The sequence below is a fragment of the Canis aureus genome, chromosome 3 (assembly GCF_053574225.1).
Source record: "Canis aureus isolate CA01 chromosome 3, VMU_Caureus_v.1.0, whole genome shotgun sequence".
NCBI classification, from domain to species: Eukaryota; Metazoa; Chordata; class Mammalia; order Carnivora; family Canidae; genus Canis; species Canis aureus.
Window position 1 is genome coordinate 38969615 of NC_135613.1, and position 25496 is coordinate 38995110.

Consider the following 25496-nt stretch of genomic DNA (forward strand, 5'->3'; position numbering starts at 1 on the left):
ATTTCATTTTCCATTTTCCTACCTGAAAAAGAAAAAAAAAAAAAAAAGGTCTTCCCTTTTGCCCTATTTAAAATAAAATTGCCCGTGGCTTGTGATCTTGTGACAGCTTATTTAATTTAAGCAGCTCCACGGTATTTTTTTCCCCCCTTAAAGAACAAACATTTCTTTGCCACGTCTGCAAATTAAAATGTTCTTTGCCGGTGAGCTCCCAGGAGAAAACCAGCTATCCACTCCCTATCGCGAGTGGTGTTTATTCTGGGGGTAAGAGCTATTCCGGAGGGCAGGAGGGCATCAGCGTGTGGGTGTCCACAGGTAGGAGCGGCCCCACGGCGCGAAAGGAGGCGGGAGGAGGCCGGCGCCAGCGGCCCCGCGGCCTCTTCTGCGCCTGGGGCTGCGCGAGCTCCAGCCGCTCCCTCGCCCCGCCGCGCACGCGCGCTGCCGGCCGCCGGCCTCCCCGCACCTGCCAGGTCACAAACCCCTCCCCACGCTCCCGCGCTCCCTCCCGGAGGCTGTCTTGTCTCCCGCTGATTGGTCGGAGCCCGGAGGCTGCGTCCAATCAGCAACCCCTCCTGCGCAACCCATCCCCGCTCTTCCCGCCCCCTCCCGCCCGCACGCCCCTCTCGGGCACCTACTTTCTTTGTGACTGGTGCGCGCTGCGGTCACTCAGCGCGGCGGGGAGAGGTGCGCGGGAGCGGGCCGGAGGCGGGGCCGGGGGCGGGGCCGGGGCCGGAGGGGCGGGGCCGGGGCCGGGGGGCGGGGCCCAGGTGCGGAGCCGCGCGGGGGCGCCTGGCCGGGGAGGGGGCCCTCCGCGGGGCGGGGCGGGGACCGGGGCGGGGACCGGGGCGGGGCCCGGGGCGGGGCGGGGCCCGGGGCGGCGGCGAGGAGGGGGTTACGCCGGCGACGTCGGCAGCGCGAGGCTTCGCGCGTGAGCCGCGCGGGCGCTGGGCCTGGCTCCGGAGCTTTCCCGGCCGGCGGCGGGCAGGTGGTCGACGCCGGCTCCCGGAGGAGCGCGGGGCGGAGGGAGGTGTCGGTGTCCGCGGCGTGGTCGACGGCGGCCCCGGCCATGGAAGAGACGCAGCCGCTTCCGCAGACCGAGCTGCCGCTGTGCGACAGCCTCATCATCTGGGTGAGTACGACGGGGCGAAGGGCGCCGAGCGGCCGAGGCCAGCTGCCCCGGGTCGCGGGGGCCCGCAGGTGAGCCTGAGGAGTCGGCCGGGCCACCTGCGCCGCACACTGGGCGCGTTGCCCTTCGCGGCTGCTGTCGCCCTTGACCGCGAGAGTGCCACCTGCGGGGCGCGAGGCAGGTGTGTGTGTGTCTGCAGACGTGGGAGGGGTAAAGGGAGCTCTGCAGGTATAGGGGTGGAGGAGGCTTGCCTCTCCCCGCGGATCCTGCTTCTGACAGCTGTGACTGGAGCCAGGTGTCCATCCCCTTTTGGCTGCCCTATTTTCTCCCTCTGGACCACCGACTCTCTCGCCTTCTGTCTGCTGATCAGCCTCACTGTATGGATCTTTGTGCCCCTGGGGAGCGAAGCCTCCCTCCCTCCCACCTCCCTCCCTCCCACCTCCCACCCCCCGCCGCTGAAACTCCCCTCCCAGCCAAACCACTTTGCTCTGCTTGGACACAGGTGGCCAAGAGGTGGTTTTGATGCCTGGATCGTGAGAGCTCCTCCAGGATCCCAGGACATTCGATTTTGTAGAAGTCATTTAGAAGGGTTATTTCTACATAGTTCCTGTTTGGAGAAAAATAAATGTTGGGGGTAGGGGCTCGTATTACCTTTTTTTTTTTTTTTTTGCTGGCCCCCATTTCCTCCTTCCGGTGGACAGCATTCTCTGTAAAGAAAAAGACTTGGCATTTTCACTTGCACTTTGTGCGTGCTTAGTATTTTTTTTTTTTCCCCTAAAGTAGGCTCCATGCTCCTTGAACTCAGGAGCCTGGGGTGAAGACCCTGAGGCTTAACCTACTCAGGCACCCAAATGCCCCTGTACGTGTTTAATATTATAATTAATTTGTGTTAGGTGGACGAGTAGAATCTGCCCCCAGTATTCCTATCAGTAAAATGATATCTCACCTTTTGGAGGTGCTCAGCCATCAGAGTGCTGGCATTCAGGTGTGGTTTCTAACCTACATTTGGTAAGGTTGTTGCTTGATGGTCTGTCCACAAGGTGCTGTTGATGGTGCCCATCCCCAAACTAGTTGTTTGGTGTGTGTAGAGGAGTGTGTGCATAATGGAATGTATACAGACTGGATCAGGAGGCGGTAATTAGTTGATGAGATTCTGTAGCAGTCTCCTAATTGGAGTAATGCAAAAGAATGGGAGAAATCAGAGCAGGTTTCTGGCCACGTATGAAGTCTGTTGGAAATAACCATGATTTAAAGCAGCTTTTACAGTGTAGAGGTAAATAGCTTTTGTTATAAGCATAATGCAAGTATGTAGGGTTTCTGAGTTAAAAGCAATTAGCTAACTATTCATCTGTATGTTCATTCAAAATAAGTATTAGGGTTTAGATGCTATATCCTAAGACTGTCATGAAATAAGGTAGCATTGTTTTTAATGAGGTGTTTTGTTTAAATAAGTGACTAATTAAAGAGCGTATCCTAATCTGTAACTTTATTGCTCCAAACAACTGACTTAAGTAGTAAACTTAGTCTTTATGATGTCATTGACTTATATGAGGTGGAGGAAGAGTTTAGGATTTTTCTTGAATTGTATTGCAGTATTTTAAAATATTATGTGACTGTATTCATTCTTTGAACCAGTAATTATTGAGTTCCTACTTTGTTCAAGGACTGAGGAGGACAGATAATGAGAATAATCAAAGAACTTTCCATTTTTTTGCTGGGGAGCTAGGCAGAGCTGTGCATTTTCACAATGAGAGGCAAAATTCCTTAAAAACTGCAAAAATGGTACAAATGACAACAGTGTAATAGGTTATTTGCTTCTCGAGTTCTAAGGCTGTTGAAACACTGTGGAGAAAGTGGAGTTATTGTGCAGATTATTGCCTTTTGGATGCTGCTACAGCCAAATCTATCTGTTCCCATAACAATGCCTAGCTGCATAAAGACTAGCAACAACCACCCAGTTCCCCTCATGTTTTCTTGCAAAGTTTTATCGGTACCCTCTTTGAGCCCCCAATTTTTCTCCCCTCTGGAAAATGACCTCGTCCTTATCTTTGACTCCAGCTCTAGATCCCATCCCTTCTACCTCTTCTAAAACTTTGCTCTATCATTTATCTTCTTTCTGTATTTACTACTTCTTCCTCTCCTTTGGCTCCTTTCTCTCGACATGTAGACTTACTCAAATCTTCTTTATCTTAAAAAGAAGGAACAAAGAGCCACCACTCCCTATTAAAATGACACTGTATTTCCCTTCCCTATGCAGTTGAATTGAGTTTTTAAGTACTCAACTTTTATACTTCTTGAACTTTCATTCACCCCTGAACCCAATGCACTTGAGTTTCTTTTCTTTAAGGCCTTCATCTATTAGATTTGGCAACCTATTATATATAATGCTTATCTTACTTGCGAAATGATCTTATCTTACCTTTGTGAAATGATCTTCTGCCTTAGTTTCTTGGGTACCTGTCTGTTGGCTTCTCTTTACCTCTCCAGATGATTCCCAGGGAACTGTGGTATCTTATTTTGCCGTTGCCAGCCACTGCCTTATTGATGTCACTTCACTTCCAACATGTTTTCCCAAACTCTCCTGATGCCACACTCCCCATGCCCACCATGCTGCACTGACGTTTTCTTTCTTGAGGAAGTTAAGCTGTTTTTAATATACCAGGTCTTCTTAACTTTTCTTTCCTCTACCTAGAATATTCTCTTCCTGGTTCTTTTAGTGGCTACCTTCTTCCTACCATTCATTTCTTGGATCTCTTGCCATCTTTCTGAATCAGTAACAGTGAATGGCCATCTTGTGCCCCACTCCTATATCCCTTTGTAACTGGTTACCCACTTTCTATGTGCCTATAACATTTAACACTGTCTGAAGTCCTCGTATTTGCTCCTTGGGGTCAGAACCCTTGTATGACTGGTTTTCTGCTCTGTCCCCAGAAGCAAGAACTGGCCGGGATCTCTAATACAACATTGAATCAAAGTCATGATAGGCTATATCCTTGTCTTGGTCCTGACCTTAGAGACCAGCATTTCACCATTGAGTAGATTCTTGTAGATACCTGAAGTGAACTTCTAACTGTATTATAGAGGATTGGATTTCAGCAAGTAGAAATCAGGGGAAATGAATATTCTAAACACAGGGAAGAACCCCTGGCAGTAATGTAAATGGTCTCCTTTGGCATTAGATCCAAAAGAAATAGTAGCAGCCACATCCTTGTCATGATATTTCTTGTCTTGTCTCTTAATGGGTTCCCTACCATGCTGAGTAACTTTACATGTTGAGGAGAAGTAGTAGGAGATATAAGATTAAAAAGTTATGATGGGGGGAATGCCTGGGTGGTTGAGCCTCTGTCTTCGGCTCAGGGCAGGATCCCCAGTGGGGGGATTGAATTCTGCATCTGTTTTCCTGCAGGGAGCCTGCTTCTCCCTCTGCCTATGTCTCTGCCTTTCTCTCTATGTCTCTCATGAATAAATAAATAAAATCTTTTTTAAAAAGTTGTGATGGGATTGAATCATGGAGGTGAGAAGACAGTTGTAGTAAACTGTGTTCTTTTAGCACTAGATGGTGTTCTAGGACAGTAAAACCTACATTAACAGAATTTAAGAAGTCATAAAGAAAAGTTGGTTAGTAAAGAGATGCCTCTTCCGGCAGTTATTAAGAAGTTATATTTTATAATTTGGAGCTCATCTTAAAATAATTAGTTCTTAGAAACATTATACCACTACTTAACAAAAAACTCAGGGCTGAAGGATAAATTTGGGCATCATTTACAAGGTAGAGGAAGTATATGAGTTTTAAGTATATTCGTATGAAGATAAATTTAATTCTGCCTCTAAGCTCTGTGACATTTGGAAATTTAAAATTTTGGGACTTTAATTTCACCAATAAAATTAGAGTTGAACCATATTTTGTTTTAATGGCTTTCTTAGTTCTTGTATTGTTGACTTTGACAGGCAGGTAGAGGAAAAACTCATGCCAAATAATGCCCAAATTCACAAATACTAAAGGCTGAATCATTTTTATGAAAACAATAATCTTCTTTCTGAAATGAGCATTTAGAGGAGGAGAATATGAGAATAGAGCTGACCCAAAGTTGAGTTTTCATTGGCTGTCAGTTGTGAAAATCCTTTTTTCCCCTTGATTTTGGGAAGACATTTACAATGAAGCAATTCAGGAACAACATTTCCACATTTCTAATTTTTTTTTTATTTAAAGATAAAAAGAAACTAAGATGGTTATTTGCCAGAACACTGAGGTTACTGATGGAAGCCCTGTCTGTTCCTTCTGGCCACTTACTATAAAAAGTCTTTTGCTTCTTCACCTCTACGTAAAGAGTGTGAAAGAAGACATTTTCCTTCAGCTGTCTGTTTTGGCCTCACTACCCATACTGAGTTTTTAAATTTATTCACTCTACTTGGTTATAAAGCCTTTCAATTTGGCCAAATGAACTTACATTTATGTTTGTCACTAATTTATTTTGCCACTAATTTAAGAACTTACAAGAGACGCTCCAGTTTCCATGTCTGTAGGAAGGGAAAATTGTTTTAATCTGGACATGATGAGCAACAAGGCAACTACTTAGTATATGTATAACTTTTACATATTTCTTTACTGTTTAGCTTAATGGTCTATGCTTCTTAAATCATCCTTTTTAGGTAACTAATCATATCCATTTTGTAAAAAGTTAATCATGTAAAGTATGAGTAGGAAGAGTTGAAAAATGGAAGCCACAGTTTACCTAAAAGTATGTGATTGTCTTCTTTTTAAAGATGCCCTAAACCCTGGGGTTTTTCTTTAATGTACATCCACTTAATTGCAAAATCCGGGGATCCCTGGGTGGCTCAGCGGTTTAGCGCCTGCCTTCGGCCCAGGGTGTGATCCTGGAGTCCCGGGATCGAGTCCCACGTCCGTCTTCCTGCATGGAGCCTACTTCTCCGTCTGCCTGTGTCTCTGCTTCTCTCTCTATATATCTCTCATGAATAAATAAATAAAATCTTTTTTAAGAAATTGCAAAATCCTTGTTATTTTATATTTTAAATTCCATAAATTCATTCTGTCCTCTTAGTTAGCATTACCTTAATTTCAGCCATCCATTTTATCAACAAGATCATTGCAGGAGCCTTCTCCTTTAGGAGCCTTCTCTCTTCCTTTCTCTGTGTCACTATTGCTGCTATTCAGAATATGCTAAAGATGTCACTCCCTTACTACTCTAAAGTTATTCATTATTACCCAGAGCAATGGTTCTAAAAATTTTATGTGCATAAGAGTCACTTAGGGATTTTCTGATTGAATATGTCTAGAGATTCTGATATGTACAGTTCTTAGACCCCAAACATTGAGAAACTCTGAATCATAGTTCATTGCTAATAGCTATTGAGCTTGTACCATGTGCCAGGTACTGATCTAAATTTGCTGTGTTTGCTAATTACATAATTCTCAAAACCAACTTGTGTGGTAGAAAGTATTCTACTGTTTCTTATTATGAGGGTGATACCATCAAGGGTAAGTCCAGGCTTCTTGTCATGGCCCTCCAGAGTCTTGACCCATGTTTATTTTCTTAGTCCCTTAGTTGTCACCCCTTCTCTTTCCTCTCTACACTGGAAATCTAGTAATACTGAGCTGTATGTGGCCCCAGAATACCATTTCTTTTATATATTTGTGCTCTTGTAATGTTCCTTTTTCCTGAAGCTTCCTTGTCTTGGACCTTTCTTTACTTAAGACATTCCGTTTGGCAATCATCCCTAAGGAGTCTTTCCTAAATACAAGCCCTAATTAAATTAGTTAACTCCCATCTATTTCAGAACAATTTGTGTGTATTGTAGTCAAGAGACTGGGAATGGCATTATCTAGAAATAATTTATATCTTTTTCTGCTCTCCTTAACTCTTTTTTTTTTAAAGATTTTATTTTTTCATGAGAGACACAGAAAGAGAGGCAGAGACATAGGCAGAGGAAGAAGCAGGCTCCCTACAGGGAGCTTGATGCAGGACTCGACCCAGGACCCCAGGATCATGACCTCAACCAAAGGCACATGCTCAACCACTGAGCCACCCAGGCATCTCTCCTCTCCTTAACTCTTGATTGAAACTGCTTGAAGGTAGAAAACTGGTGGTTTTCCTTTGTAACCCCATCATATACTACAGTGCCCCCACATAGAGTAGGAGCTTGGTAAAGTATCTTTGTATGTGTACTTTGAAAGGAACTGTGTCTAGATTTATTTGTGTCATCTTTCCATGTTGTATTAGGATAATGGAGATAGATTTGCAGAATCTCAAAATAAGCAATCACTAAAGGTGAATCATGGGGAGAGATTTTTATCAGATTAAAATAGGTGGTAAACTAAGGAATTATATATAATTCAGTAGTAAAGGGGATGAATATGTTTAGGCAAAGAGAATCATAGTGTATTTAATTTGAAATGATTATGGGTTGAGATTAGATGTCTAGGAAGTATATAAACCATTGTATCTCTGTTACAATTCGCTTTTCAAAAATTCTTCTGTCTTGTATTACTTTATTAGAGAAAGATGCCACAGTTCCACTTCTCTCTCTTTTTAAAAAATGTATGTATGTATGTATGTATGTATTTGAGGGGGGAGAGGCAGAAGGAGAGGTAGAGAGAGTCTTAAGGTGATGCTGTGCTGAGTGTGGAGCCTGACGTGGCCTGTGCCACCCAGACCTCCCCCCCCCCACTCTCTCTCTTTTTTTTTTTAAGATTTTATTTATTTATTCATGAGACACAGAGAGAGTAGCAGGCTCCATGCAGGGACCCCGACATGGGACTCAATCCCTGGTCTCCAGGACCATACCCTAGGCTGAAGGTGGTGCTAAACCGCTGAGCCACTGGGCTGCCCACGCTTCTCTTTTTGATGTTTATGTGAATGTTTAAAAGTAGAGATTTGAAAAGAGTAATATCTAAAGCCAAACTAGATGTAGTGGGTGGGCCCTGGACCATTCATGCCCTGAGACTAATTGTTGAATGACAGGCTAAGGCTCTGCTTATTTCAGAGCCCACTGGTAATTTAAGTAGTTTTAGACTTGACATTTCTAGCCTTTGTTGTCTTACCACATGATGTGAGTGAAGTTTTAACTTGAAATAATAGGTTTTCCTAAAGCTCTTTCTGATGTTATTCTCCTAAAAATGAACACAATGCTTTCCATGAGGGTTTCAGAAATTCTAAAGTACTTCATACATTACATCAAGGCATTGTCTTAGGTACAATTTTTCATGATTTTAAGAATTGTTAAGTGTTTGCTTTTATAAAAATATTACATAGCCATAGAAACTTATTAATATAGTTTCATTTGTTTGGCACAGTCTGAATTTAAACAAAACAGGACAATTTTTAGTTATTTTTCTCTGTAGTGTTCATATATATATATGTGTGTGTGTGTGTGTGTGTGTGTATATTTTGGGGGGGAGGGTGGTAACACTACCCTGTAAGTATACAGAGGCAGTAAAGTCATTTGTTCTATGTCATTTTAGCTACAGACATTCAATACAGCTGCACCCTGTCAAGATGTCAAACAGCTGACTAATGGAGTTGCCATGGCACAAGTTCTTCATCAAATGTAAGTAGTGGTCCAGACTGTTTTTGAAAGAATTATAAACCCAATACCAAGGAAGAAAGCTTAGAGTCATTCTAAAAGTCACTGAAATTGTATCCTATGAAGTCCTGCCAGCCATATGGTACTAAGGCATTATTGCATCTGGAGAATTAAAACTTTTACTACCTGATTATTCCTTGCTTGTTCATAGAGATACATGTTAATTAAATGAGCAAACAAGTTTCTTACTATTTAAGAGATTTTAATTTTAAACTTGTTCTGGTCACATTCACAAGTTAAAATAACTTGAAAAGAAACAGCTTTGAAATGAATGGTATATTGTTTATAATGTTTTTTTTTTCAGTTATATTACTGCCACTGGAAGGTATCAATAATCTTATAATAATAAGATTATTATTTTAGAGATAACTGAAATATAAATACTGTCTTTGGAAAAAATATTAAATTTTAAAATCTATATTTGAATTGGAAGTATGACTTCTGTAACTCCACCAATAATAAAATGAAGTATGCATGAAATTTGAAGTCACAAATATTGGGAAATCTTAACTAATAATTCTATTTGGGGTAGGCCCATATTATATAGTATCAAAAGTGCTTAAGTCCATTATTTCCTAATTTTTGCCAAACATTGTGCAAGGATTATGATTATAACATCTGCAATATGAGGGGGATCCCTGGGTGGCTCAGTGGTTTAGCGCCTGCCTTCGGCCCAGGGTGTGATCCTGGAGTCCCGGAATCAAGTCCCACATCGGGCTCCCTGCATGGAGCCTGCTTCTCCCTCTGCCTATGTCTCTGCCTGCCTCTCTCTCTCTCTCTCTCTCTCTCTCTCTCTCTCTGTCTCTCATGAATAAATAAATAAAATCTTAAAAAAAAAATAACATCTGCAATATGAGCTCTACCCTTAGTAGGAACAAATGGAGCCAATTTATTGATAGTCACATTGATTTTGCTTACGTTTATGATAATATATTTTCGATGAAGCCAGAATCCTATCTCTGCCACTTGTGTTACAGCCAGAGATTATTGATTTAATTGTTGCCATTATTTTGTCAAGGTTTGTTGTGATTGGCATTGAAAACCCTGTAGAGGTTTCTATAGATAGGTTTGCACCCTCACACAAACAACTTAAAAGTGTCAAAATTCTAGTTACTTGGAATCTTCAACATGATCTAATTTGAATAGACAGGTTTTATGGTTAACTCAAGATGAACACATTAAGAGACAAACGTAGTCATTCTAAAATATGCCTTCCTCCTCTGTTTCCTTAAAAAGGGATCTTAAACATTTCGTTATTTTATACTCTGATTAGTTTCAAAGTTATTTCATTGGTCAGATCCAAGCATTCTGGATATTGATTTGGGAAAATCCTCATTGTTTTTTGTCATTAGAATGTACACCTTGTCTTTTCCTATTGCATTATGTTGTGGGTATTAGTATAGATGCAGCTACGTTGTGGTTAGTATGGATTGTAAGGCTGGTGTGCATTCATTGACTTCAACGGTGCCATCCAAAGCTCTTATTTTTATGTGTCGTAGTGGCCCTGGTACCTTTTATACTATATAACACAATGGAAGAGACCTGTTTTTACCATGGTGTGATACAATGACTCTTTAACTCCCTATACTTTAGCACTGTACCTAATATTTAGAGTAGGGTCGGTTCAAATTCAGTTAAACTCGGGGATCCCTGGGTGGCTCAGTGGTTTAGCGCCTGCCTTCGGCCCAAGGTGTGATCCAGGAGACCCAGGATCGAGTCCCATATCAGGTTCCCTGCATGGAGCCTGCTTCTCCCTCTGCCTGTGTCTCTGCCTCTCTCTCTGTGTCTGTCATGAATAAATAAATAAAATCTTAAAAAAAAAAAAAAAAAACATTCAGTTAAACTCTACAGACCCTTATCACCAACTCATTTTCTGTAATCTTTTGGATTTCGCTGTCACTGCTGGTCCTCTAGCTCTCTGATTTTCTTTTCTTTTTTGTTTTCTTTTTTGTCTCTTATTGTCTTCTAATAGCTTTTGTGCAAGAATAATATAATAGCCAACCAATCAGAAAGCTCTCTTTCTTCATAAAACTATGATTGACTTAAAACTGGATCAGAACCTCTTTTTTGCTGTTTGCCAGTTTTTGCATTTACTTAGCTGTCTAAGCCTCCTTATCATCTAAGGATTACTTTAATTTTTCTTTTTGAATCTGCTTCTTGTTTTGTAGCTTTACAGAAGTCTGGATCTGGAGAGTGAAACTTAGAAGCATACATTTCTCCCTAGTTGGATCAGTATATCGTATTCCTGCTAAAAGGGCACATTTTACCATATTTCATTGAACACTTCAAAGCACTTTGTATATGTTACAGTCTATCATGTATTGCATTGATTGCTATTGTGACTCATATTAAATCACATCAAAGTTGTTAGTGAAGATGAGAAGGGAAACTTTGCTTTCTAAGGAAGTAGCAACATTAAATGAATAGTTCTTTTATTATTTACCTGAGGCAAGTATGCTACAGAATAAGATCTAAGATCATAAAAATTAATGCCTGGAGCATCTGGATGGCACAATTGGTTAAGCATCTGACTCTTGATTTCAGCTCAGGTTGTGATCTCAGGGTTGTGAGAGCCAGCCCTGCATTGGGCTCCATGCTCCTAAATAGAGTCTATTTAAGATTGTCTCTCTCCCTCTCCTCTGCCCCTCTCTCCTGATGCATGTGCACGTGTGTACATGTGTGCGCGCGCTCTCTCTCTCTCTAAAATATATAAATCTTAAAAAAAAGAAAATCAAAGCCCAAACTGTATGACTTAGACATGGGAAGTCATAGACTTATTTCTAGGGTTCTACAAGTCCCTAATTATCTCTGGTCTGAATGCGTTATATATATATCTATATATCTGTATATCTATCTTTTTAAAATATAGGTTGATATTTAAAAAACACATGGGGGAAAAGCTATAACTACAACTGTATTACTTTCCTAGGCTTACTATAACAAAGTACTACAGAATAGGTACAAAACAACAAAATTTTGTTCTTTCATAATTCTGGAGGCTAGAAGTCCTAAATCAAGGTATTGGCTGGGCTATGTTCTCTCCAAAGCCTGTAGGGGAGGATCATTCCTTCTTCCAGCTTCTGATGCCTTCCCCTACTCCCCATTCCTGGTTTATGGCAGCAAAGCTCCAGTCTCTGTCTCTGCCACATGGCTGTCTTCCCTCTGTGTCTTTGTGTCCTCCTCTTCTTAGAAGGACACCAGTCATACTGGATTGGGGCTTACCTGAATTATTTTGACCTCAATCTTAATTTGATTACATCTGGAGTAATTTCCAAATAAGGTCACAGTCACAGATATCAGGGGTTAGGAGATAAATGAACGTATATTTTTGGAGACACAATTCAGTGCACAACAACTATATTATAGCATGTGACTCTATAAAGTCCTCTAAAAGAAAGGCTTAATTTGGCCACTTTATGCAACAGATAACTTCTGTTTGTTTGTTTTTGCCTTTGACAAGACATTTTTGCTAGAGGAAAAAGAGTGAGATCAAGAGTATAGGAGCCCAGAGGCCTCAAGTACCACACACTCATTTGTTCACTCATTCATTCGGTAGATATTCGAGCATTTGAAATGATAAATCATGATAGCCATCATCTGAGTATTTCCTAAATTATAAGACATTGTTAGGTACCCTAAACATATGTTTATTTCATTTAATTCATACTGTTCTATGAGGTAGACATTCCTCAGTCTGTCTGTGAAACAGAAGTTTATAGCAGTGAAATAACTTTTGTAAAGTCAAATAATGAGTTATTAGCAAAGCCAGGATTCGCATAGCTTTGGCCTGACTCTGACACCAGTGCTTGCAGTCAGCTGTAATCATTGAAATCTAGTATCTTGAACTTCTGATAGATTTTTTTTACTTTGGTGTTTTAATACATAAAAGTCCAGATGCACATGCCCAAAGAACAGCTCACAATCTGATGTTTTAAGTAAGTAGACCTTTTGAGTATTCAAGAAGAGTGTCAGGATGTCTATTGAACCAAAACAACTATGTCATGTATAGTAACCTGTAGGTGTTAATTACTGCATGTATTTAGTTGGTAAGACTATCGAAGACAAACACCATGGGTAGAGTTAGAAAATAATTTTATACGAATTCTCTCTTACCTTTTTAGAAAACAATTGGACCATATTTTGCTTCCTCAGTCTTGAGTCCTCTTATTTGGTGTCCCTTGAGATTCACTCAAGTTCTGGGAAATAGGAGAAAAGGAACTAATTGTTAGGGCCAAAAGTCTAGTTAAGACATGTAGATGTGGCAATGAAAAAAAAGTAAAAGAAGAATATGTCCAGAGAGTTTTGAGGTTGGATATCAAGTTTGATTGTGGGAAAGATTGACTGTCATTACAATTGTTTAAGAAGGATGAACTGTTTATAAGAAAGAAGTTAGTATTTCTCAGGGTATTATAGATTGAATGTTTGTATCCATTCTAAATATATATGTTGAAGCCCTAACCCCAGTGTAGCTATTTTGGAGCTTCTGAGAAGTAATTAAAGTTGAATAAGTTCATAAGACTGGGACCCTGATCTGATAGGCTTATAAAAGAACATACATCAGAGAGCTCACTCACTTGGTACTCTTGGGAGTACCAAAAGTCATGTGAGCACACAGTGAGATGGCAGCTACCTACAAGCCTAGGGAAGAGATCTAAGAGTTAAACTTACCTTGCCAGCATCTTGATTTTGAACTTCCAGCTTTCAGAACTGTGGGAAATATCTGGTGTTGAAGCCACCCAGTTTGTGATGTTTTGTTTTAGAAATTTGAGCAGACTAAGACACAGGGCTGCAGTTGATTTGGAGTAGAAAGACAAAGAGGCACACAAGATAAAGGGACAAAAGCTAGAAGAGGTTATATTGAGATCCATTTTCTAATCATGTTATGATTATAGAATCATATGTCTCTTCACATACGATTCTTTAGGGTCAGTTAGTAGACTGGTTTAGTAATCAGGGTTCTCCAGAGAAAGAGAATCAATAAGACATAAATATATACAATAGGATGTGTATATACACACACATACACAGAGGAGAGAGCAATTTGTTTTTAGGAATTGGCTCACATGATTGTGGAGGCTGGCAAGTCCAAAAGTCACAGGTCAGGCCTGCAGGTCAGATTTTCAGAGAAAAGTTGATGTAGCTAGAGTTCACAAACCATCTATTGGCAGAATTCACTCTTTCTTGAGGGAGGCTATTCTTTTTCTTCAGGGCTTCAACGGATTGGCTGAGGCCCACCCACATTATGGAGGGTAATGTGTTTTACTTAAAAGTCTACTGATTTAAGTGTTAATATTTAAAAAAAAAAAAAGATTTTATTTATTTATTCATGAGAGACACACACACACACAGAGAGAGAGAGAGAGAGAGAGAGAGAGAGGCACAGGATCACACCCCAGGCCGAAGGTGGCGCTAAACCACTGAGCCACCGGGGCTGCCCTTAAGTGTTAATCTTATCTAAAAAATATTCTCATAGCCACATCCAAGCATGCTTAAGCAAAAAATGGGTAACTTCACCTAGCCAAGTTGATACATAAAATTAATCATCACAACTGGCTCACCTATTTTACTTAATCTGATGTCAAAAGAAAATGAATTTGTTTTGATGACAGTTTTGGTTCATTACTAAATAGATCAAACTTTTTAAGTAAATATTTGGTTATAAATACACCATTTATGCATTTGTAGCCAAATTATGTTGGTAATTGTAGCCTTAGCATCTGGGGAGAGTTGAATATAATCAACATTAATTTCCTCAAAAGAAAATGGCTACAGATTCCACATAGATGAATTAGATGGCAAAGTAATTTGTGGTTACCCCAGTAGGAAGTGATATCTTCTGTACTAGAGCATCTAAGGCAGAATGATTTCTGAAAAACTAAGCACCCTGTTTTAGTTTCAGCTTTATATTTTTAAATTCAGGCATTGGAAATGAATCCCTTTAATTGCTTCCCCCACTTTTGTTGGCTTATTTGTGAAGTACAAAATTTAGATGAGACTTGATGACCTCTGCTCGTACTATTATTCTGTTATTTTGCAGTGTTTGTGGAGTTAATATAGTTAATATAATTAATATAGTTAATATAATTAATACAGTTAATATAATTACTCTTATAACTCCTCAATTACCCTTACATTTCATACATTCTCCTTTGAGTATAGTTTTGTGCTTTTTTTCTTTCCTGCTTTAATAGCTATTTCCCTGAGAGTCATGGTAGTAAATTATTCATCTTTATATTAATCTTGCTCAATTCCTTACTCAGAGCAAGCATCCAAATATTTGTTTAGAATATATAGAATCTAGGGATGCCTGGGTGGCTCAGCCATTGAGTGTCTGCCTTTGGCTCAAGGCATGATCCCAGGGTCCTGGGATCGAGTCCCACGTCGGGCTCCCTGCATGGAGCCTCCTTCGCCTTCTGCCTGTGTCTGTGCTTCTCTCTGTGTGTGTGTCTTTCATGAATAAATAAATAAAATCATTAAAAATATATACATAGGATCTATTAACAGAGTTCACTATAGCCAAATGTTATTCTTTAAAACCTTACTAAATACATAAAAAAATCGATGTAGCAATTCTTTGTCTTACCTTTCCATATTAATATGACTTGACTGTATAAGCTTAAAATGAAATTCGTCCTTGTAGACATCTCTTTACACTCATTCTACTCAATTACAATCAAGTAGATTTATTTTGGACTTTGCTGTGTACTAAGGTCACTTTGGGCAAATCTCTTATCTTCTCTCGTCCTCAGTTCCCTGAAGAGTAAGATTGAGTATAATCATAATCAATCCTTTGCCAATTACTATGATAATGAAATATTGCACTGTGGGGAAACCATCAAGCACAGTGCTTAATACAGAGTAGACACATTAGAATGTTAGTTTTTTTCTTTTTTTTCTTTTGTCCCCCTCTTTAGAATTGGGACTTTTACATCTTCTTGCTACCAGAGTGTCTAGTATGAGATATTTAGTAAATGTTTGTTAAGTAATTTATAATGAGAAATTACAAAAGAAATTCTTAGGAATCACTAAAAATTCAGTGAGTTTGTTTAAATAATATTTACTTGTATTAAAGCTTTCAGATATAAAATAACCTAGTGATTTAATTTGGTACTTTCTATGTAACAGAAACGTTGTAATGTTTTGCATTTGTTTTTTTGTTTCAGTGATGTAGCTTGGTTCAATGAATCTTGGTTAAGCCGAATTAAAGAGGATATTGGTGACAACTGGAGAATAAAGGTATACAGAGCAAGTAGTAGAAGCATTTAATCCAAACAGTGATTTTAAAATTAATACTAAGATCAATTAAATCTTTCTTTAAAAATTAATTTTAAAATGCATTTTATTTTGCACAATTTGAGTTTTGACACATCTATGTTCTTCTGCAACTACCATTGTAATTAGATGTGGAACATTTCCATAATCCAAAACATGCACTTATGCCTCTTCCCAGTTAATCCTCACACTTGGCCCTGTGGATCTGCTTTCTGTTACTACAGATTTCTAGAGTCCATGTAAATGGAATTAGACATTGTATATTCTTTGTGTTTAGCATTTTTCACTCACTATGATGTTTTTAAGAATCATCCATGTTGCCTATATTAGGATTTCTTTCTGAATAGTATTTCATTACATTTATACACTACAATTTGCTTACCCACTCATCTATTGATGGATAGTAGAATTGTTTCTGTGTTTACCTACTTTGGGTAAAATTACAATGACATATATCTAATTTTTCTTGGGTAAATTCCTGAATATGATTGTATCCCATTGTCTAGGTGTATATTTAACCTTATAAGAAACTACCAGAAAAAAAACAAAAAAACAAAAAAAAAAAAAAAAAAAAAAAAGAAACTACCAGGCTGATTTTTTACTTCTTCTTAAGTCAGTTTTGTTGTGTCTTGTAGGGCATTTGTGTGTTTCATTTAGGTTGTCCACAATTTGTTGGCATACAGTCATTTTTGACTCTTATGTTGCTACTAATATGCTGATGGTTGTGATCTTCAGTGATGTATCCTCTTTCTTTACTGATGTTGGTAATTTATGTCTTTTGCCTTTTTTTTCCCTTGATAAGTTTGGCTTGACATTTTAAAATTTATTAATTTCTTTTTAAGAACTAGCTTTTGTTTTTTATTTTATAGATGTCCTCTCTGTATTATTTCCTTTTCTCTACTTACATATTCTATTCTTTTTTCTTGTGTCTTAAGGTGGGAAATTATAAGTTTTGGCCTTTTATTTTCCTAATATGAAACATTGCCTTACACATCCCACACTGTTTGACAAATTGTGTTCCTATTTTCATTCAGTTCAAAATATTCATTAATTTCAAATGTGGTTTCTTTTGATTCGTGGGTAGATTAGAAGTAGGTATTTTAAATTATAAATATTTGAGGATTTTCAGATACCTTTCTTGTTTTTATTGATATCTAATTTAATTCCATTTTTGCTTGAGAACATACTCTGTATGGAGAAATTCTTTCATATTTATTGAGACTTATTTTATGATCTAACATATAGTCTGTCTTGGTGAATGTTCCATGTGTACTTGAAAACATATTCTGCATTTGGATTATGTCAAATGTACTGATAATACTATTGCATCTTTTGTATCTTTGTTGATTTTCTGTTTGATTATTCTATCAGTTATGGATGAGGAGTCTTTATATCTCTAACAATGATTATGGATTTGTTGATTTCTCCTTTCAGTTTTATTAACTTTTAAATCATATAATTTGAATCCCTATCGTTTATATACACCAATTTTTAAATGTCTTCTTGATGAATGAATCTATTTATCATTATGAACGGCCTTTTGTTATCCCTGGCAATCCTTCTTCTGAAGTCTAATTTGTCTGATATTAATGTAACCACTCCAGTTTTATGATTGTTTTTTTTTTTTGTTTTGGTATATCTTTTTAAAAATTCTTTTAATCTATCTTTATATTAGGTCTTTCATGTAGACACCTAACAGTTGAGTCTTCCTTTTTTTATCTAGAGACTATCTTTTTATTTTGTTCTTTAAGAAAAAAGAAGAAAATCTTCCATTTCTGTCCTTATATTCCTGTTGTCATTTAAATCCTTGAACATTTTGACGTTAGCAGTTTTAACATTATATTGTCTTCTAATTCTTTCATCTCATTTCTTGGCCCATTTCTATTGACTGAGTTTTCTCCTTATTATCATCTGCATTTTCCTGTTTCTGCACATAAACAGTAGTTTTTTATTGGATGTTGGATAGTATGAATTTCATTGTTGAGTGCTGGCCTTTTTCTTTCCCTTTAAAGAGTGTTGAACTTTGTTCTTGCAGGCAGTTAAGATACTTGTGAATTGGTTTGATCCTTCCAAAGTTTTGGGTGTTAGGATACAGATGTAGAATTATCTTTCCTCTAGGGCTAGATTAGACCCACTACTATGATGTGACCTTTTTAGGGTCTTTAGTTAGTGCTTGTCAATGCAGCAGAGTCTCTTCATTCTGGCTGATGGGAATTTCAAAATTTCTGGCCCCATGTAACCTTGGGAATTGTTCGTCTTAAAGTTCCTTGGATTGTTTTTTTCCTTGGAAATTATTCTTGACTGGGAAAAAAATGGAAAAAAAAAGTGAAATTATTTTTGTTTAATCTCAATGAGCTTCACCCATTCACGTGCCAATTAATATGCAGCTAAAAGTTACAAACCACTGTGCAAATTTCTGGAGCATTTTCTCTCCATAGTGCTCACCTCTTTTCATTTGTCTGCCCTGCAAATTCTAACTACCATGACCTTCCTGAACTTCTGATGTCCATCTCCTCAACTCAGTGAGAACATCAGGCTTTGTTCAGTTTCTACCACACTATATACCATGGAATGAAAATTGCCTCCAGAGGGAAATCTTAGTCAGGCTCATCATTTTTGTCTTCCTTCTCTCAGAAATTAGAGTTCCATACTGTCCAGCATCTAAGGCTTGGAAAAATTGTTCTTGCATTTTGTCCTGCTGTCTGTTGTTTGTGGCAAGAGAATAAGTAGAAGCCCTGTTACTTGTGATTGGAGATGGACACGCTCATAGCTAAATCTTTAAAGTTGGTACTTCTCTTCATTGTAGCTCATTTTAAATAGAACCACCCTGGTTAGCCCGCAGAAGCATTGAGACACTTTTAATCAGATTCTGATTAAAGCTTTCATGTTTAAACAATATCATATACTTGTATTTATAAAACTCTAATATATGTATTTTGTTGTCATTGTTATGAAACCAGAGTTTGTGTTGTCTTTCACCTTAGCATAAATTTTTTCATTAGTAACATGAAATAATTTATTGAATTCTTATTCTTTTTTCCCCATTAGGCTAGTAATTTAAAGAAGGTACTTCAAGGAATTATGAGTTATTACAATGAGGTATGAAAAACATATGACTCTGTTTAAATACAAAATGCTATATGATTATTACATTGACATCAGAAAATAACCTGGATTTTTGTTTATACATCTTACTAGAATGTAATTCATAATTGGAATATATTGTTTTTTGGCATTTTCAGAACACGCTAATTTTGTGAACATGAACAGGCTTAAACAATATATTGATTTGTAAAATAATGTTGCTTCTATATTGATACTCTTGAAACATGTTATTTTCTCCAAGAGAAATACTGTCATCTCTCTATATGATTTGATTTTATGCAATGCTATAGACTATAATTAAATTAAAGTATTTCCTGTGTCAAGCTTTATTTTGACATTTCTTCTCAATGCAAACAGCCTCAGAAGTATGCATGCTGTGAAATTATGCTTTTGTGCAAGTAAATTGGGAAAAATGCAAAATGAAAGTAGTTTTAAAATCAGTTTAGATAGTATACTATTCAAGTAGGTTTTTTCTTAGTACCATAGCAAGTTCTCTAGTAGGATTATTTGTTGCAAGAAAGCTTTTTGGTTATATTTGAAAATTTTTAGTGTGGTCTTGCCATTGAAAGATTTGGTTTCTATTTTTTAAAGTTGTCACATATTTATACTTCTGGTTGTTATCCAAATAATTTTAAGACTGAAATTTTTCAACCTATTAATGCCTCAAACTATTTTGGAGTTTTTTTTTTTTTTAATGCTGAAGACTTAATGAGCTGAAAAAAAAAATGATAAGCCCAAAAAGATTAATCCATTAGATTTGTTACATTTCCTGTTCATTTGTAAGTATGATGGTTTATATTGTGGTTTTCTACCAATCAGTCATGCATCAAAATTTTATGCATATCCTTCAGCGTAACATAAATCTGTTTATTTTTGGAAAGGCATAAGTTTTGTCATAATAGATACATCTAAAGGTTTCTTAATCCCACTGACAGTGGGATTAAAGGGTATTTGATGTAAAACCATTTTAGTTGTTGGTTGGTTAGTCAAAATTTTGGGATGCTGCTTGAGCTTTGCTAACTGGTTTTAGTCAACAGTTATGGATTTATCAATTTGTTAATTTACCCAAGTCATTTCAAGATCCTGTTTATAATTTCCTTGTCATAATTAAATGTAATAAATTTTTTGTAGCCTACATAAAAGAGTGATCTAATTTATTGTCTCAATTCTGCAGTTTTTGGGGCAACAAATTTCTGAAGAACTTATCCCTGATTTAAACCAAATAACTGAGAGTTCAGATTCTGTGGAGCTTGGGAGGTTGCTCCAGCTTATTTTAGGTTGTGCAGTCAATTGTGAAAAGAAGCAAGGTAAGTGAATTTCAGTCAATTCAAAGTCAATTTGGGGATATTTACTCTCTAAAAACACCTACATTGTATAGAAAATACCATAAAAATTTACTATTATGTCTTGGCACAACGCACCTGGAAAGGTAACCCAGGAGACCTTAAGTCTAACCCAGTTCTGCCATTAAAAAGCTACAAATCTTAACCAGCCTATTTGTACCTGGATTTGTACCTATTTAATTTAGCACCTGTACAGTGGCTAAATTTTTCAACCTATTAATGCCTCAAACTATTTTGGAGCTTTTTTTAATGCCAAGAAAACTTTTAATGAGCTAAAAAAAAAAAAAAAAGATAAGGCCAGGAAAGATTAATCCATTAGATTTGTTAGATTTCCTGTTCATTTGTACAGTGGCTAAATTAAATATATTTTAGTTTAATTAACTTACTATATTCAGTGCTTAGACTTAGTGGAAATTCAGTAAAAATTGTACCTGATTTATTTTGTTTCACGTGTAAGATGCACACTTAGGTTGATTTAGGTTTTTATAAATAAATATGCAGATATTAAATTATAATCCAAGCTTCTTCAGATAATATTCTGCTCTTTTTAGAAGAATGACTGTCTAGTGTATCCTCCAGTTAAGCAGTCTGGAATTGGTATTTTACAGTGATATATACAAACACAGTGATCCATAGACTAATGAGTACAAAAAGACCATTTTTGTTTGCATGTAGTGACTAAATTGATGAACTGAACAGACCAAGACTTACTTCCCTCAGGGCCTGCATCAGTCTGGGTGGTGGGATTTCTAGTGCTGATGTTTTTTGTATGATTTGTCCAAACTTACCGTACATCACCTTTATAAGAATATGTTGGGTGCTTAAGTTTGTACAATACTTTAAGCCAGGACCTTAGAAGACAAATTCAGTATTATCTAAATAATGAAGTAAGAATATGAGACAGGTTAAATTCAGTAAGAAAAAATTCAGGAAGAAGAAAAATAAAATACATGAAATTAATTGCTTATTAATAAAAAAAGAAAAAGAATTGGGTATCAGAAAACTTTGGTATTAGTCTGTCTTTATCATCAATTAGCTATATTTTTCCAGGGCAAGTGAGTGTTTCTCCATAGGTTTTTATTTTTCACTTAGAGATAATGTCAAAGATCTATATATTGGGATTTTTCACAAAATTTGCTCATGGAAAACTTCCGTACATGTTTAATTACAAATTGACAAATAGCAATTAATTTATAAATCTAGAAATTCTCTGTTATTCTTATTTTTTATTTGATTAATAAAACTTTTCTGTTATTTCTTTTTATTTGACTAATACTTTATTTCAATTATTGGTTGTTTATAATATCTTTTTGCTTAATTTTAGCACATTTGGTAGGGTTTTTTTTTTTTAAGTATAATTGACATTCAATTTTATATTAGTTTCAGGTATACAACATATTGATTTGACGATTCTATACATTACTCAGTGCTCACCAAGATAGGTGTAGTCCCCATCTATCACCATACAATGTCATTGCAATATTATTTACTATATTTCCTATGCTCTACTTTTCATCACTATGACTTTATAACTGGGAGTTTGTACCTCTTAATCCCTTTTATCTGTTTAACCCATCCTTCCACTCACCCCTTCTCTGATGACCACCAGCTTGTTCTCTATATTTAAGAGTCTGTTTTGTTCTGTTCTGTTTTGTTTTGTTTTAGATTTCACAAGTAAGTGAACATATTGTGTTTGTCTTTATCTGATTTACCTCACTTGTCATTATACCTTTTAGGTCCATCCATGTTATTGAAAATGGCAGATCTCATTCTTTTTTATGGCTAAGTAATATTCCATCATATGTTTACATACATGTAATATTTCTATGGTGTGTATATATACATACAGGTATATATTCCATTGTGTGTATGTGTGTATGCACATATATATGTATATATACATTTGTATGCACTACATCTTCATCTGTTGACAGACATTTGGTTTGCTTTCATATTTTGGCTATTTAAATAATGCTACAATAAACACAGGAGTGCATATATCTTTTTAAATTAGTGTTTTGGTTTTCTTTGGGTAAATACTCAGAGGTAGAATTACTGAATTATATGGTATTTCTCTATCTGTGTTTTTTAGGAACCTCCTTCCATATTGTCTACTACAGTGGCTGCACCAATTTATATCCCAATCAACAGCACACGAGTGTTCCTTTTTCTCCATATCCTCGCCAACACTTGTTGCTTCTTGTGTTTTTTATTTTAGCCATTCTTACTGGTGTGAGGTGATACCTCTTGTGGTTTTGATTTATATTTCCATGGTGATTAGTAATGTTGATAATCTTTTCATGTATCTGATGGCCATTTTTATTTATTCTCTGGAAAAATGTCTAGGGCCTCTGCTCATTCTTTAATGAGATTTTTTGTGTTTTTGGTGTTGAGTTGTAGAAGTTCTTTATATATTTTGTATATTAACCCTTTATTGGATATATCACTTGCAAATATCTTCTCCTGTTCAGTAAGTTCCTTTTTGTTTTGTTGATGGTTTCCTTTGCTATTTTTGTATTGTCTCTGTAGTTTATTTTGTCTTATGTTTCCCTTGCTGAAGAGACATATCCATAAATATGTTGCTAAGGCTGATGTCCAAGAGATTACTGCCTCTGGTTTTTGTTAGTTGTGATTTTAGGTCTCACCTTTAGGTCTTCAATCCATTTTGAGTTTATTTTTGTATAATGTGTAAGGGAGGGGTCCAGCTTCATTGTTTTGCCTGTAGCTATCCAGTTTTCCCAGCATTATTTATTGAAGAGACTGTCTTTGCTCCATTGTATATTCTTGTCTCCTTTGTCATAGATTAATTTGACCATATAAGTGTGGGTTTATTCTAGGCTTTGTATCCTGTGGCATTGATCTATGTGTCTGTTGTTAAGCCAGTACCAGACTGTTCTGATTACTAGATCTTTGTAAGTACTATCTTGAAATCTGGGATTCTGATACCTCCAGCCTTGTTCTTTCTCGAGATTGCTTTGGATACTCAAGGTTTGTTGTGGTTCTATAGAGTTTTAGGATAACTTGTTCTACTTCTGTGAAAAATGCTGTTAGTATTTTGATAGGGATTGCAGTGAATCTGTAGATGACTTTGGATATTATGGACATTTTAACAGTATTCCTTCAGTCTGTGAGCCTGGTATATCTATTTGTGTCATCTTCAGTTTCTTTCATCAATTTCTTAAAGATTTCAGAGTATAAGTCTTTCACTTCCTTGGTTAAATTTATTCCTAGATATTTTATTTTGGTGCCATTTTAATAGGATTGTTTTCTTAGTATCTGTTTCTGCTACTTCATTATTGGTAGATAGAGACACAACAGATTTCTGTATATTAATTTTGTATCCTGCAACTTTACTGAATTCACATATTAGTTCTAATAGTTTTTTGGTATAGTTGTTTTCTATATAAAGTAGTATGTCATCTGCAAATAGTACCAGTTTAACTTCTTCCTTACGACTTTGGGTACCTTTTATTTCCTTTCTTGTCTGCTTGTTACAGTGAGGATTTCCAGTACTATGTCAAAAAAAGTTGTGAGGATGGAAATCCTTATCTTGATATTGATCTTGAGGAAAAGCCTTCAGTTTTATACCATTAAGTATGATGTAACTTGCGGAATTTTTAGATATGTCCTATATTATGTTGAAATATGTTCCCCCTAACTTATTTTGTTAAGGGTTTTTAACCATGAATGAATATTGTACTTTGTCAAATGCTTTTCTGCATCTATTGAGATGATCACATGGTTTTTATTCTTCTTATTGATATATCACATTGATTGATTTGTGAATATTGAACCACCTTTGCATCCTTGGAATTAATCTCACTTGATCATGGTGAATGATCCTTTTAATGTGTTATTGAATGCAGTTTGGTAATATTTTGTTGAAGATTTTTGAATCTGGGATAATCAGAGATATTGATTCTTAATTTTCTTTTTTTGTAGTGTCTCTATCTGGTTTTGATATCAAGGTTATGCTGGCCTCATAGAATGAATTTGGAAGTTTCCTTCTTCTATTTTTTGGAACAGTTTGATAAGAATAGGCATTAACTATTCTCTAAATGTTTGGTAGAATTTACCTGTGAATCCAGCTGTTCCTGGATATTTGTTTATTGGGAGTTATTTTTTATTACTGATTCAATTTCATTACTTGTAATAGGTCTGCTTAAATTTTCTATTTCTTCCTGATTCCATTTTGGAAAATTATATGTTTCCAGGAATTTATCCATTTCTTGTAGATTGTCCAGTTTGTTGGCATATAATTTTTCAAAATAGTTTCCTGCAATTCTTTGTATTTTTGTGATGTCAGTTACTATTTCTCCTTCTTTATTTCTCATTTTGAATTGCCTCTTTTTTCTTTTTTCTTTTTTCTTTTTCTGAAACTGGTTAAAGGTTTATCAATTTTATCTTTTTAAATAATCAGCTCTTGGTTTCATTGATCTTTTCTATGGTTTTTTAGTTTCATTTATTTTCACTTGAATCTTTATTATTTCTGTTCTTCCACTAACTTTGGCCTTTGTTTGTTCTTACTTTCCTAAAACTCCTTTTGAGATTTTTCTGGTTTCTTGAGGATAGGCTTGGTTCACTATAAACTTCCCTCTTAGAACTGCCTTTGCTGCATCCCAGAGGTTTTGGACTGTTGTGTTTTCATTTCCATTTGTCTTCATGTATTTTTTTATTTCCTCTGATTTCTTTGTTAACCTGTTGGTTGTTTAGTTGCATGTTGGTTAGCCTACTTATATGTCTGTTCTTTTCCAGTTCTTTTTTTGTATTTGATTTCTAGTTTCATACTGTCTTAGTTGGAAAAGATGCTTGATATGACTTCCATTTTCTTAAATTTATTGAGGCTTGTTTTGTGGCCTAACATGATCTATCCTATAGAATGTTCCATGGGCAATTGAAAAGATTGTGTATTCTGCTGTTTTGAATGGTATGTTCTGCATATACCTGTTAGGTTCATCTGATTGAATGTATCATTCGAAGCCACTATTTCCTTGTAGATTTTCTGTCTCAGTGTTCTATCCAATGATGTAAATTTTTTGTCTTCTGCTATT

The 25496-nt window shown here is 36.8% G+C and overlaps 1 protein-coding gene across 1 annotated transcript in view; it reads left to right on the forward strand.

Moving 5' to 3' along the window:
* The first annotated feature begins 932 nt into the window (after positions 1-932).
* Positions 933-25496, forward strand: part of HOOK1 (hook microtubule tethering protein 1) — a 65627-nt gene continuing 41063 nt past the window's right edge. Inside the window, exons 1-5 of the mRNA XM_077891972.1 lie at positions 933-1126; positions 8604-8689; positions 15889-15961; positions 19046-19096; positions 20277-20409. Coding sequence (XP_077748098.1) covers positions 1064-1126; positions 8604-8689; positions 15889-15961; positions 19046-19096; positions 20277-20409 — 406 coding nt within the window. The 5' untranslated portion in view covers positions 933-1063. The remainder of the gene's footprint in view (positions 1127-8603; positions 8690-15888; positions 15962-19045; positions 19097-20276; positions 20410-25496) is intronic.